At 46.8% G+C, this 14,234-nt stretch overlaps 1 protein-coding gene across 1 annotated transcript; it reads right to left on the bottom strand.

Annotated features, from left to right (window-relative positions):
- Positions 1-27: 27 nt before the first annotated feature.
- Slc46a1 (solute carrier family 46 member 1) lies at positions 28-7,824 on the bottom strand. The gene is made up of 5 exons (XM_026388895.2): positions 7,260-7,824; positions 5,604-6,456; positions 3,027-3,110; positions 1,448-1,604; positions 28-715 (listed from the first exon to the last, which is right to left on the bottom strand). Exons 1-5 carry the CDS (start codon positions 7,485-7,487, stop codon positions 667-669), a joined length of 1,371 nt encoding a protein of 456 aa, XP_026244680.1. The 5' UTR covers positions 7,488-7,824; the 3' UTR covers positions 28-666.
- Between the last annotated feature and the right edge of the window lie 6,410 nt (positions 7,825-14,234).

The raw sequence follows: 14,234 nt of genomic DNA, 5'->3' as shown, positions 1-14,234 counted from the left end.
GATGGCTGGAGTCTGACCTATGGTAAGCAGACCAGGAAAACAGAGGGCCCCAAATACAATGCCTTAAGGACTGGAAGATTCCTTTTGGTTTGATTCAATTAATTTATTGTGATTGGCACAGTTAAGCCCAGGGGTGCAAAGGTTGTAGTCAAGGATTGAGTCCATCCACAGCGACAGTAGCATTCTTTCTCTAGGGGAGCCATCCTCTCCCAACCCCTCCCCCACCTCCCCAAGGCTGGCACTAATTGGATAATATAGTCATCATTAAGGAATGATTGGCAGCTGCTGTACATATCAGGAACATGTGGCTGTGCAGTCTGGGCTGGAAGGAGAGATGCCAGCCCACACACTCCACTTGCTCCCTGAGGTCTCACTCCATCAGGATTCCTCCCCTAAAGGGTTCCAAGTGATGGATGGCATAAAAGGTAATCAGACCTGCCCTGGAGTGGGCCTGTCAGATTGGGATTCTAAATTCTAGACAGAGGCTGGCTCAGCTCTGGACCAGGTAGTACCTTGAATGAGCTTGACCACCTTGTCTAAGAAGCGCTGCCCTTTGAGGGGAGCTGCAGCTCAGCTGTGGGCTGGCTCCCAGATGCAGACTCGAAGTCAGTGTGTTCATTCTGCTCCTCTTGCCCTCTGCCCTTTGGCACAGGCAGATCAGGGGTTCTAGGAAATGTTCTGGAATTCAGAGTGAGGATTAGCCCTCTCCAGCATCCTGTAAAAGAACAGAGAGAGGGTTCCGATTTGACAATCCTAGACTCCTGTCTGGAAAAGTGACACAGGATTCACTCAGGTGGGCTGTCCCAGTGTCCTCTCCTGAATTCCTCCCTTCCCAATATGCAAGGTAAAGGACATTATCCAGTGACAGATGTTTCTCGAAAATAACTCTTAAGTCAACAGTGGCTCGTGGTCTAGAATGCCAGCTACTTGTGAGGCTAGTGCAGGAGGACTGCTTGGGCAGTTTAGTGAGACCCTGTCTCATAAAAATAAAAAGGGACAGAGGTGTAGCTCAGTGGTAATGCACTCCAGGTTCAATCTCCAGTGCCAACAATAAAAGAGACAATGGGAGAAGAAGTCAGTGAGTTGGGCTAGCCTATGCCCCAGCCACCAGGACAGAGGAAACTTTGTGGAGTCCCTTTAACACAGTTCTGCTGCCCATAGTTCCACCTGTAAAATGGGAATGGAAGGAAGTGAGGGGACCTGGGGAGGTAACAGCTTGGCCACAAATTAGCCTGATCCTTCCCTACCTGCCCCTCTGCCTGGCCCTTGGAGAATGGCTCCTGGAGGATTAGGCAGGCATCTGCAAGGGGGCAATCAGCCAGGAGGGGACACCCACGGGAGAAGAGGTAGAAATGATGCTGCCATTTCCAGGTAGGAGTAGGAGGAAGAGGAAACCTTTGAAGATAAAGGGCTCCATTATGAGCATGGGTTTAGGGGCCTACATTACCCGATCAAAATGGCTGGGATGAAGAGGAGACCAGCTCCCAGGAGGAAGGGGAAGCCCTTCATGAAGTTCAGAGTGGCTGGATAGAGTGAGTTGAAGATCCCGGAGGCTGCCAGCATGGCCAAGCTGCTCACACAGGCCATAGCGGAAAAGAGAGCACCTGCAAAGAAATAAATGCCACACTCTGAGGGCTGGGGTGAAGCTCACCGGTTCAGCACTTGCCTATCATGTGCAAGGCCCTGGGTTCAACCTCCAAAACAGGAAGGAAAAAGGAAAAAAAAAAAAAAAAAGCCAAGTTCCAGATTCAAAAGATTCAGGGTAAAATCCTGGTACCACCACACCACTTCACAGCTGTGAGACCCAGGGCAAGTCACTTAACATCTCCCTCACCTGTAAATCCTACCACATCACGATAAAGGTTCAATAATGTCATGCATGAAAAGCATCCCCCACAAAAGGGCGACTACATTAGTGAACTGCTTTTAAATCCCCAATAAAAGTACATGTGATAGCTTCTAATGAAAGCCTGATAGAAATGGTGTTTGGGGGAGGGGGTTATTCTCTTTGGAATCACCTTCTGTTTGGCATTAACTGCTGATATGATTCCCAGTTCCAATACTCATGGTTGTGATCACTGAAGAGTGGCTTATCCTGATGGGTTTCTGTTTCCCCTCCTGTGAAATAAGCCTAACAACTATTTCAAAGTTTGTCAGCAACTTAAAACACGTATCCCAGTGTGCCTGCTGGAGGTAGCTAGTAAATAAAGGCTGTTTTCTCCTTTTCCCCTTGACATGTCTGGGCACAGTGAAAAGTGTTGGGAAGAAGCTTACTGAGTGAGTGAATGATGGCAGCTGGGTTCTGGAGACACCTGAGCCCATGGTGGGCTGTGTAAGCCACCAGGTGTCCATCAACAGGTCCAGGGCAGATGTTTCCAGACTAAAGTATAAGGATCCAGAGGTCACAGGAGCTGTCTTATAGCTATGCCACATAAGCAGTTTGCACACATAAGCAATGATCGAAGAGAAATTAAGATTAAACTGTCAGGCTGTCAGAGCTGAAGGGCCTGCAGATGTCACCAAGAGCAAACCACTCATTACACAGAAGGAAACTGAGGCCCATGACAGAGCCAGGGCTGAACCCCAACTCAGAAGACCCACTGCTCTTAAAATAGACCTCAGTGTGCATCCCAGCTCCACCATTTACTGAGTGACCTTGATTGAATCAAGTTAACCCTCTGGGGCTGTTTCTTCACCTGACAATTGGGAACAATGAAACCTAGGTTACAAGGTTGCTCATTTCCTCTGGGTTTGTACACTCTGACCCCAAGGAATCAGGAAACTCTAAAATCATCATGGATGGAAGAACTGAGGTCTGCAAAGAGTAAATCTTCCACGCCAGTTATCAAGTGCTGCTGAATGCAAAAACCCAGCCCTCCACCAGAACCTAGGCCATCTGACAGAAGTGCATTCATCCTGGCCACTTCCCCAGGATGGGAGGAAGGTAGGCTGTTCCCTAGCCTGGCTGCCCAGTTCAGCCAACACTGGGCTTGAGGAACAAGATGCAGACTGATTCTGATACTTACCCTGCTCAGACTCACCCACCAGCTTGGAGAGTTTGGCCCGGATGATAGGTGTGATGACTAATGACAGAAAGAGCAAGCCATATCCTGTGGAGAAATAAAGACACATCAAGAAAGTGGGTTTAGGGAGAGGCAGCAGGGCTCCTATACATACCCATATGGGACTTAAGTTAAACCCAGGAAGTTCTTCCTTGATGGTGAAGGTAGGGAGAGCATCCTTCTCTGCGCTCACCTATCCTCTATCTCTTTCAAGAATGAGTGCTGATTCCCACCACTGGCTTTGTTGTCAGAATACCTCTTATGGCCACTATAGGCATCACCAACCCATGGAGCAGTCAGGAGGGAGGTGGCAGGGCACAAAAACCAAGCATAGACTTTGGAGGCAGCTCCAAGTTTAAAACCTGATGCCATTGCTTACCATGTGTGGGACCTTGGGTACCTCCCTGAGCCCAACTCCCAGCCTATAAAAGGAAGATTATAAGACATCCATCTGCAGGATAGAGGGCTGAATTACACCCTCAAAAGGTATCAGGTCCTAATCCTGGAACCTGTAAATGCTGCCTTATTTTAAAAAAGGACCTTTGTGGATGTGATTAAGGTAAGGATTTTAAGAAGGGAAGATTATCTTGGATGATCGGGTTGGGCCCTAAATGCAATCATACATATCCTTTCCAGTAGAGGGAGATTTGACACAGACAGAATGGAGAAGGCACAGAGGTAAGAAGGCAATGTGACCACAGAGGCAGAAACTGGTAATGTGATCATGTGTGAGGAGTGCCAGCAGCCACCAGAAGCTGAAAGAGGTGAGAAACAGATTCTCTTCTAGAGGCTTCGGAGAGAGCACTGGCCTTATCAACTTCTAATTTCAGTCTAGCAATACTGATTTGGGACTTTTGGCTTCCAAAACTGTGAGAGAATAAATTTCTGTTGTTTTAAGCCACCCAATTTGTGGTAATTTTTGTTTTTTGAAGTACCAGGGATTGAACAGGTGCTTAGAGGTTGTGCTCTACCACTGAGTTATATCCCTAGTCCTATTTATTTATTTATTTATTTTAATTTTGAGACAGTCTGGCTAAGTGGCTGAAGGCTAGCTTTGAACTTGCCTCCTGCCTTGGCCTCCTGAGTTGCTGGGGTTGTAATAATTGTTATTACATTTGTAATAATTTGTTACAGCAACCTTAGGAAACTAATATACAGGTTAAAGAGGTAACAACTATAAAGAATGCAATAAGTACACAGTAAATACAGCAGAGTAGGGACATAGTAAATATAAGTTCCTTTTCCTTTTGCATTTAGTTACTTACAGACATACCTTGTTTTCTTTAGAACTATTCTTCCTACATGACTGTTGTGTCCTCAAGAAAACTTCAAATTCCTAGAGGACAGTGTATCCTCCAAAGTCAGTATATGATGAAGCACCCCAAGACCTCTTTGGAGTCAGGACCCCCAAATTCCACTCTGCTAAGACTCCCAGAATAATGGCAGTAACTTCATCCTCTCTGCACCCCCAAGGGCTGCAGGTATGAATGAAAGGTACCTGGAACCCCACCTTCACTGTGAGTCAAGAAACTGAGTTAAGAAATTTGTGACTATTGAATGATTGACTTTGTACACAACATATTTTAGGGCTCTGAAAAAATAAATCTGTCCCTTTAAAATAGTTATTTCTTTACTCCTTTGCTAGCCACCCAGCTGGAAGCCAAAAAAAAAAAAAAAGTGATGAGAAAGCAGGGAAGAGAGGAACTGAGCAAGCAGCAACTTCCTGTGGTCTGAGAAGACTGGCTTTTAAAAAAAAAATAAATAAAAATAAAAGTTGACTGAGATATTTGAGGCAGGACCTGTGGTTCTTATCAGAGAAATGAGTATCCAGGCATTAACGGCATGGACTTTGTTTAAGAGCACCATGGATAGGCTACGGGAGGCCAAGGGGTGAAGCAATTAGTGTATGAGCCATACTTTTGTCTTTTGCTCCAATTACTAATAATATTTACAGTTGATAATGTGCATTAATTACTTTGGCTACTTAAAAGCTATATTTTCCACTTATCAAAGATGGCATTTTTCTGGGCTGGGGTTGTGGCTCAGTGGTAGAGCACTTGCCAAGCATGTGTGAGGCACTGGGTTGATCCTCAGCACCACATAAAATATAAATGGCTGGGCACAGTGGCCCACGCCTATAAACCCAGCAGCTCAGGAGGCTGAGGCAGGAAGATGGTGAGTTCAAAGCCAGCCTCAGAAACAGTGAGGCACTAAGCAACTCAGTGAGACCCTGTCTTTAAAGAAAATACAAAATAGGGCTGGGGATGTGGCTGAGTGGTTGAGTGCCCCTGAGTTCAATCCCCAGTACCTAAATAAATAAAAGGTATGGTGTCCATCTACAACTAAAATATATATATATATATTAAATTGATGGCATTTTTCTGGGTTTTTTAGTTATCTGTCCTCTGGTGCAGGCTCTGGGTATAACTTAGGTTTCCAAAGACACAGATCTGAACTACATTCGGGAGCAGTGAGTGGGCTAGCCCCCAATTTTCACCCACTGCCTCTGGGACTAGCTGTCCCTGAGCCCACATACTTTACCTGTGAACATGAGAGCTGTGATGGTAGCAAATGCAAAGACCACCATCCCCAGAATGTTGAAGGTCAGACCAATCTCAGCCACCCAGCTGTCTGCCAGGCAGCACTGCAGGAGCCGCAGGCCCAGCAGGCTGGTGAGGTAGGGGAGGTGCTGAGCTGCAGAACCATAGCCAATCAGCTTGGAGTCCCAGCAGAGGGGTGTGCTCAACTCATAGATGGTCAGGATGTCCTGAGCCCCAAAGTGCACAGTGATCACCACGAAGAAAGCCAATGAGTATAGGGCTAAATGCTTCCTGGACTTCTCCGGGGCTGGAGACAGGTAGAGGTGGACGATGGATCTGTGGTGATGGAGGGTGAATAGCCGGGTGGACTTTGGCTCTTTCAAGGTCTCCCCAAAGCAGAATGCTGCATATAGAGTCATGACTATTAGCAAGGCCAAGGCCAACCAGAAGGGGTTGGCATAACCCTGGGCCCGGAGCCAGTGACCCCCAAGGAGGCTTGCCAACATTCCAGCCACACCAATGCATGCTTCCAGCAGAGCCATCCGGAAGGTGCGGCTGTGATTAGAGCTGACATCAGCTACGGAGGCAAAGCTAGCAGCCAAGAGCCCACTGAAGTCACCGAGGAGAGCACAAAGGATGCGGCCTAGCACAAAGTAGCCGACGTGGAGTTGCAGCTGCACCACAAAGATGGATATCACAGCTTGGAGCAGCAGGCCAAGTGAGGCCAACACCAGCAGTGGGCGGCGGCCCACCTGGTCACTCCAGGCTCCAAGCAACGTGGTCGAGAAGAGATCCACCAGGAAACCGCCCACATTCATGTACAGGGTCCAGTGGGAGGTAAGGGTTTCCACTTCCTGCGGGAACACAATTACTAGGATATGACTCCTCATTGGTCGCCTACTGCCCCCAGCATTGCCATCCTGGGAGATACAGGGTTGAGAACTTTCTTTGGAGACCTAAACCTCAGAGAATCTTCATACAGTCTCAAAAACGGTCACCGTGGGGGACGATGGGACACGGAAACGGCCCCATTCCACTGCCTTTCCCCCTTTGTTAATTGCCCAAGGCAGGTTTTCTCTAGATCAATAGCCCTCATCCCTCATCCTGCAATTCTAAGGCAGAACCCCTGTGCTCCGCCCCGCGCTCCCTGCAATCCTGAACCCCGCCATCTCGCAGGCCCCGCCCCTCGGCAGCCCCCACGCTCCAGGCCAGGGCCCGCCCCCAGCCCTCCCCACCTTCCCGCAGGCCCCGCCCCTCAGCAGCCCCCACGCTCCAGGCCAGGGCCCGCCCCCAGCCCTCCCCACCTTCCCGCAGGCCCCGCCCCTCAGCAGCCCCCACGCTCCAGGCCAGGGCCCGCCCCCAGCCCTCCCCACCTTCCCGCAGGCCCCGCCCCTCAGCAGCCCCCACGCTCCAGGCCAGGGCCCGCCCCCAGCCCTCCCCACCTTCCCGCAGGCCCCGCCCCTCAGCAGCCCCCACGCTCCAGGCCAGGGCCCGCCCCCAGCCCTCCCCACCTTCCCGCAGGCCCCGCCCCTCAGCAGCCCCCACGCTCCAGGCCAGGGCCCGCCCCCAGCCCTCCCCACCTTCCCGCAGGCCCCGTCCCTCAGCAGCCCCCATGCTCCAGGCCAGGGCCCGCCCCCAGCCCTCGCCACGCTGTTACCTTCATCCTGGGGTCCACGGTTTGGTTGCCACAGTGCCCTCGGTCGCGAGTGCCATTGTAGCCGAGGTCGACGCTGAAGCGGTGCCACAGATATTGCGTGGTGATCGGACCCTGGAGGACCAAGGCAAAGTTCCCCAGGAAGACGAGAGGCTCCACGGGGCCGCGGAACAGCACGGGCGCCGCGCGCCGGGTGCGGGATTCGCGCGGGGGGCTCGCTTGCTCCTCCATGCGCGTGCGCGTCGCGGGCTGGCTGGTGGCCGGCGGAGGGCTAGAGTGTGACTCCCGGGACCAGTGGCTGGAGGCCGGGGCCTGCGCTGTCTGCGCCTGCGCCCGCGTCCGGCGTTCTTAAAGTTAGGCGGGGCGGGGCGTAGTACTCAGACCCCAAACTCTTGCTGCGCGCGCTTTTGGCTGCGTGTGGCACGCCACGAACTCAGCAGCCCTGGCCAGCAGGGTGACCTCACGCGTACTCTGGCAAGAATACCACCCGGCAGCCCTCCCTCCTGGGCCCAGAAACACTTGTGACAATAACATCAATAATTAACATTTATTGAACACTTACTGTATGCAGGGCACAGTATTAAATCTTTTGCGTGTATTAATCTCCCAACAATGTAATAGGCTAGCCACACCTATTATCCATATCTACTGATGTGGAAGCAAGGTCACCTGGCACTCAGAGCTAGAGGAGCACGTAACTACTGATGCGGTGCTGATGTTCTGCAGGACTGTACAGAGGCAACTCGGGATGAAGGCATGGAGACTGAAACCAACTGTCCCGGCTGGAATACGTGGGCTCTGCTACTGTCTCGGGCATACATACCACTTACCTCCCTGTGCCTGTTTCTTCATCTGTAATAAAACCTGCCTCAAAGAGTTATTGGGAAAGAACCGTGTCTGATAAGTTAAGAGTGCTATTATTTTTAATAGGAGGCTGTCACTTGCCCCACTCTGAGCTAGAATCCTTTCCTGCAAAACTAGACTTGTTTCTGGGGCTGGGGTCTGACTCTGCAATTCCCTTAAAGGAGCAGCATGTGAGCAGAAGACAGTGGAGGGCTCCCTGGGTGTGGCCTTATTTTCTTGGGTGCTACCACTGCAGGAACTGGGCCAGAAGGCAGTCACCTGGTCTGCTGTTGAGCAGCTCAGACCTCCTGTCTGGGCCTCTGTTTTATTGCCTGTAAAAGGAAATAACAGGGCTGGAAGTATGGCCCACTGGTAGAATGCTTGCCTGGCATGCAGAGGCCCTGCGCTCCATCTCCAGTACCATAAATAAATAAATAAATAAATAAATAACCTGTCTTATTCCCTATCTTTTATTCACTCATTAAATGCATTTATCAAGCACCCTTATGAACCAGCCACCATACTGGGGGACTCTGGGAACATAATATTGAAGAAAACAGACAAAGTCCTCACTAGGCCTGGCAGTTTCTAGAATGGTAGGGGAGATATAATTGATGGAATTGATTGATCTCACCAACTGATGTAAAACTGAAATCGAGGCAAATATTTTAAAGAAGTGGTGGGAGGCTCCAAGGGTGATCATTCAGAGGCCTGGTCAGAATCAGGGAAGGCCTTCCCTGACAACAGGACAGCTGAATGCATGGTTGTCTGGAGGCAGGCCCTGCACCAGTTATCACAGGCCCTGAATCAGTTAAGCACATCTGATTCTTTTTTTTTTTTTTTTTTTATTTATTTTTTTTTTATTGGTCGTTCATAACATTACATAGTTCTTAATACATCATATTACACGGTTTGATTCAAGTGGATTATGAACTCCCGCTTTTACCCCGTATACAAATTGCTGTATCACATCAGTTACCCTTCCATTGATTGACATATTGCCTTTCTAGTGTCTGATGTATTCTGCTGTCTGTCCTATTGTCTACTATCCCCCCTCCCCTCCCCTCCCCTCCCCTCCCCTTTTCTCTCTCTACCCCTTCTACTGTAAATCATGTCTTCCATTTGTATTCTCTTGACTTACCCCTCCTTACCTCTTATATGACATTTTGTATAACCCTGAGGATCGCCTTCCATTTCCATGCAATTTCCCTTCTCACTCCCTTTCCCTCCCACCTCTCATCCCTGTTTACTGTAAATATTCTTCTCAAGCTCTTCGTCCCTACCCTGTCCTTGTTTACACCCCTTATATCAAAGGAGTCATTTGGTATTTGTTTTTTAAAGATTGACTAGCTTCACTTAGCATAATCTGCTCTAATGCCATCCATTTCCCTCCAAATTCTATAATTTTGTCATTTTTTAATGCAGAGTAATACTCCATAGTGTATAAATGCCACATTTTTTTTATCCATTCATCTATTGAAGGGCATCTAGGCTGGTTCCACAGTCTTGCTATCGTGAATTGAGCTGCTATGAACATCGATGTAGCAGTGTCCCTGTAGCATGCTCTTGTTAGGGCTTTAGGGAATAGACCGAGAAGGGGAATAGCTGGGTCAAATGGTGGTTCCATTCCCAGCTTTCCGAGAAATCTCCATACTGCTTTCCAAATTGGCTGCACCAATTTGCAGTCCCACCAGCAATGAACAAGAGTGCCCTTTTCCCCGCATCCTCTCCAGCACTTATTGTTGTTTGACTTCCTAATGGCTGCCAGTCTTACTGGAGTGAGATGGTATCTTAGGGTAGTTTTGATTTGCATTTCTCTGACTGCTAGCGATGGTGAGCATTTTTTCATGTACTTGTTGATTGATTGTATGTCCTCCTCTGAGAAGTGTCTGTTCAGGTCCTTGGCCCATTTATTGATTGGGTTATTTGTTATCTTATTGTCTAATTTTTTGAGTTCTTTGTATATTCTGGTTATTAGGGCTCTATCTGAAGTGTGTGGAGTAAAGATTTGTTCCCAGGATGTAGGCTCCCTATTTATCTCTCTTATTGTTTCTTTTGCTGAGAAAAAACTTTTTAGTTTGAGTAAGTCCCATTTGTTGATTCTATTTGTTAACTCTAGCGCTATGGGTGTCCTATTGAGGAATTTGGAGCCCGATCCCACAGCGTGTAGATCATAACCAACTTTTTCTTCTATCAGATGCCGTGTCTCTGATTTAATATCAAGCTCCTTGATCCATTTTGAGTTAACTTTTGTGCACGGCGAGAGATAGGGATTCAGATTCATTTTGGTGCAAATGGATTTCCAGTTTTCCCAGCACCATTTGTTGAAGATGCTATCCTTCCTCCATTGCATGCTTTTAGCCCCTTTATCAAAAATAAGATAGTTGTAGTTTTGTGGATTGGTTACTGTGTCCTCTATTCTGTACCATTGGTCCACCCGCCTGTTTTGGTACCAGTACCATGCTGTTTTTGTTACTATTGCTCTGTAGTATAGCTTGAAGTCTGGTATCGCTATACCGCCTGATTCACACTTCCTGCTTAGTATTGTTTTTGCTATTCTGGGTCTTTTATTATTCCATATGAATTTCATGATTCTTTTATCTATTTCTACAAGATATGCTGTTGGGATTTTGATTGGCATTGCATTGAACTTATAGAGAACTTTTGGTAATATCGCCATTTTGATGATGTTAGTTCTGCCTATCCATGAGCAGGGTATGTTTTTCCATCTTCTAAGGTCTTCTTCTATGTCTTTCTTTAGGGTTCTGTAATTTTCATTGTATAAATCTTTCACCTCTTTAGTTAGGTTGATTCCCAAGTATTTTATTTTTTGGGGGGATATTGTGAATGGAGTAGTTGTCCTCATTTCCGTTTCAGAGGATTTGTCGCTCATATACAGGAACGCCTTTGATTTATGCGTGTTGATCTTATATCCTGCCACTTTGCTGAATTCATTTATTAGCTCTAATAGCTTCTTTGTAGACCCTTTTGGGTCTGCTAGGTATAGAATCATATCATCTGCAAATAGTGATAATTTAAGTTCTTCTTTTCCTATTTTTATGCCTTTAATTTCTTTTGACTGTCTAATTGCTCTGGCCAGTGTTTCGAGGACTATGTTGAACAGAAGTGGTGAGAGAGGGCATCCCTGTCTTGTACCAGATCTTAGAGGGAATGCCTTCAATTTTTCTCCATTCAGAATGATGCTGGCCTGTGGCTTATCATAGATTGCTTTTACAATGTTGAGGTATGATCCTGTTATCCCTAATTTTTCTAGCGTTTTGAACATAAAGGGATGCTGTACTTTGTCGAATGCTTTTTCTGCATCTATTGAGATGATCATATGGTTCTTATTTTTAAGTCTATTGATGTGGTGAATAACATTTATTGATTTCCGTATATTAAACCAGCCTTGCATCCCAGGGATGAATCCTACTTGATCATGATGTATAATTTTTTTGATATGTATTTGAATCCGATTCGCCAGAATTTTATTGAGGATTTTTGCGTCAAGGTTCATTAGAGATATTGGTCTGTAGTTTTCCTTCTTTGATGTGTCTTTGTCTGGTTTCGGAATCAGGGTGATGTTGGCGTCGTAGAATGAATTTGGAAGTTCTCCCTCTTTTTCTATTTCCTGAAATAGCTTGAAAAGTATTGGTGTTAGTTCCTCTTTAAAGGTTTTGTAAAACTCTGCTGTATACCCATCCGGTCCTGGGTTTTTCTTAGTTGGTAGTCTTTTGATGGTTTCTTCTATTTCCTCTATTGTTATTGGTCTGTTTAGGTTGTCTATATCCTCCTGGCTCAATCTGGGCAGATCATAGGACTCAAGGAATTTATCTATGCCTTCACTATCTTCTATTTTATTGGAGTATAAGGATTCAAAGTAATTTCTGATTATCTTCTGTATTTCTGAAGTGTCTGTTGTGATATTGCCTTTTTCATCCCGTATGCTAGTAATTTGGGTTCTCTCTCTTCTTCTCTTCGTTAGCATGGCTAAGGGTCTGTCAATTTTATTTATTTTTTCAAAGAACCAGCTTTTAGTTTTGTCAATTTTTTCAATTGTTTCTTTTGTTTCAATTTCATTAATTTCAGCTCTGATTTTAATTATTTCTTGCCTTCTACTTCTTTTGCTGTTGTTTTGCTCTTCTTTTTCTAGGATTTTGAGATGAAGTATGAGATCATTTATTTGTTGGTTTTTTCTTTTTTTGAGGAATGAACTCCAAGCAATGAATTTTCCTCTTAGAACTGCTTTCAATGTGTCCCATAGATTCCGATATGTTGTGTTTGTGTTTTCATTTAACTCTAGGAATTTTTTAATTTCCTCCTTGATGTCTTCTAAAACCCATTGATCACTCAGCAACCTATTGTTCATTAGCACATCTGATTCTTGGGGTGAAAGGTGACTCCGTTTCTAGCCACCGTGACCATGCGTGCCTGGGCTTTCTTGACTATCTCATCTCTCCGGGGCCAGAGTCTGAGGCTCAGACTAATGGCTAGGTACTGATGCCCCACTACCTTTCATGGACTTCCAGACAATTCCACATGAAACATTCAAGTCTCTGGGTGCCTTTTGTCACCCTCACACACTTATTCAAATCTTGGTCTAGTGAGGTCAACTGAAGAGAGGAAGGGGCGCCATAATTGCTGCATTAAGATGAACTGTTTCTCTGGCTTGGTGGGAAGGAGTCTTGTGGTCCACTAGCAATGTTTGCCATGGGTTCAGGGGTGGTAAGTCCTGGGCACTCAAAACTGTGTTGTGGGACTGGGGCTGTGGCTCAGCGGTAGAGCGCTTGCCTTGCACGTGTGAGGCCCTGGGTTCGAACCTCAGCACCACATAAAAATAAATAAACAAAATAAAGGTATTGTGTCCATCTACAACTAAAAAGATTAAAAACAAAACAAAACACTGTTGTCTAAGCTGGGAGCAGTGGCCCAGGCCTGTAATCCCGGCGACTCAGCAGGCTGAGGCAGGAGGATTGAGAGTTCAAGGCCAGCCTCAGGAACAGTGAGGCACTAAGAACTCTAAATAAAATACAAGATAGGGCTAGGGATGTTGAGTACTCCCTGAGTTCTACCCCTAGTATCCCAAAAAAACAAAATAAAAACCAACACCATGTTGTCTAATACTGGATAGGTAAACAAGTGCTCTGTAAGCTTTGAGAGGCTTTGGGAAGTGCCTGGAAGCTTCTTCCTAGGGGACACTGGAACAAGGAACATGGATTCCTCACTCTAATGGCAGCTTTGTCAGCCTGCACCCAGTCTGAGCTTTCTTTCCAGAAGTGGCCAATCAGAGCTTCCAGTTTCTGTTTTAGGATACAAAGAGGAAGAGAGGGACAAGCAGGAGGGAAAGCCATTTCCTGCTTTGAGCTTTGCTTTTCATGTATCAGCCCTAAAAATCAGATCAGCATCCATTTCAGTATGGACTAAGGGTGTGTTCATAGCACTGAGTGGGAGTTACAACTATGTCCCTGTCACTGTGAGACTTTGGCCAAGTCCCTGTCTGACCTCAATTTGCTCATCTATGAAATAATTTCTGGTCTTGTATTTCCTTGTCTGTAAAAATAGAGCAATAATACCTACCTGTCGGGAGCTGCCACATAGGAGCTGAAAACCCTTAGCCCTGAGAGATGGAAATGTGGAGGCTGGTTTCTGTTGTGTGGAGAAACAGGTGGGTCCCATCTACGCTGCAGGGGAGTAAGACTTTGGGAGTGGGTGTTACCCAGTGGGAGTGGGCTGTCTTCTTGTTCCTTTGTAATACCGCCCCTGACTTTTTTGGATGGAATGTTCTATCTAGCAGCTCCCCTCAGTAAATAGGGCTTTGGGACACGCCTTCACTCTCTCTCCATCCTCCAGTGTTTTTCCCTTGACTCCCTTGTGGGAGCTTAGAGCTGGAGGTGGAGAAGCTGCCCTGAATGGCCCTGAAAAAGGTATTTTCTGTGTGATTCATTTGTGCCAGCCCAATTCACCCGAGTGACCCTGGTTTCATAATCTGTGCTGGACAGGGGCTACACCTACTCACAGGGTGGCTGTTAACATCAAATGAAAAGTATGTGTAGCTAGGAGCTGCATGTGGTGGTGTCCAGGTGCCAGAGATGGTGGTTGCTATTGAACTGTGCTTGTAATGAGGAGAGATTTCAC

This window comes from Urocitellus parryii, chromosome 7 (genome assembly GCF_045843805.1).
Source record: "Urocitellus parryii isolate mUroPar1 chromosome 7, mUroPar1.hap1, whole genome shotgun sequence".
In the NCBI taxonomy this organism is placed as follows: Eukaryota; Metazoa; Chordata; class Mammalia; order Rodentia; family Sciuridae; genus Urocitellus; species Urocitellus parryii.
This window is presented reverse-complemented; position numbering and strand designations above follow the sequence as displayed.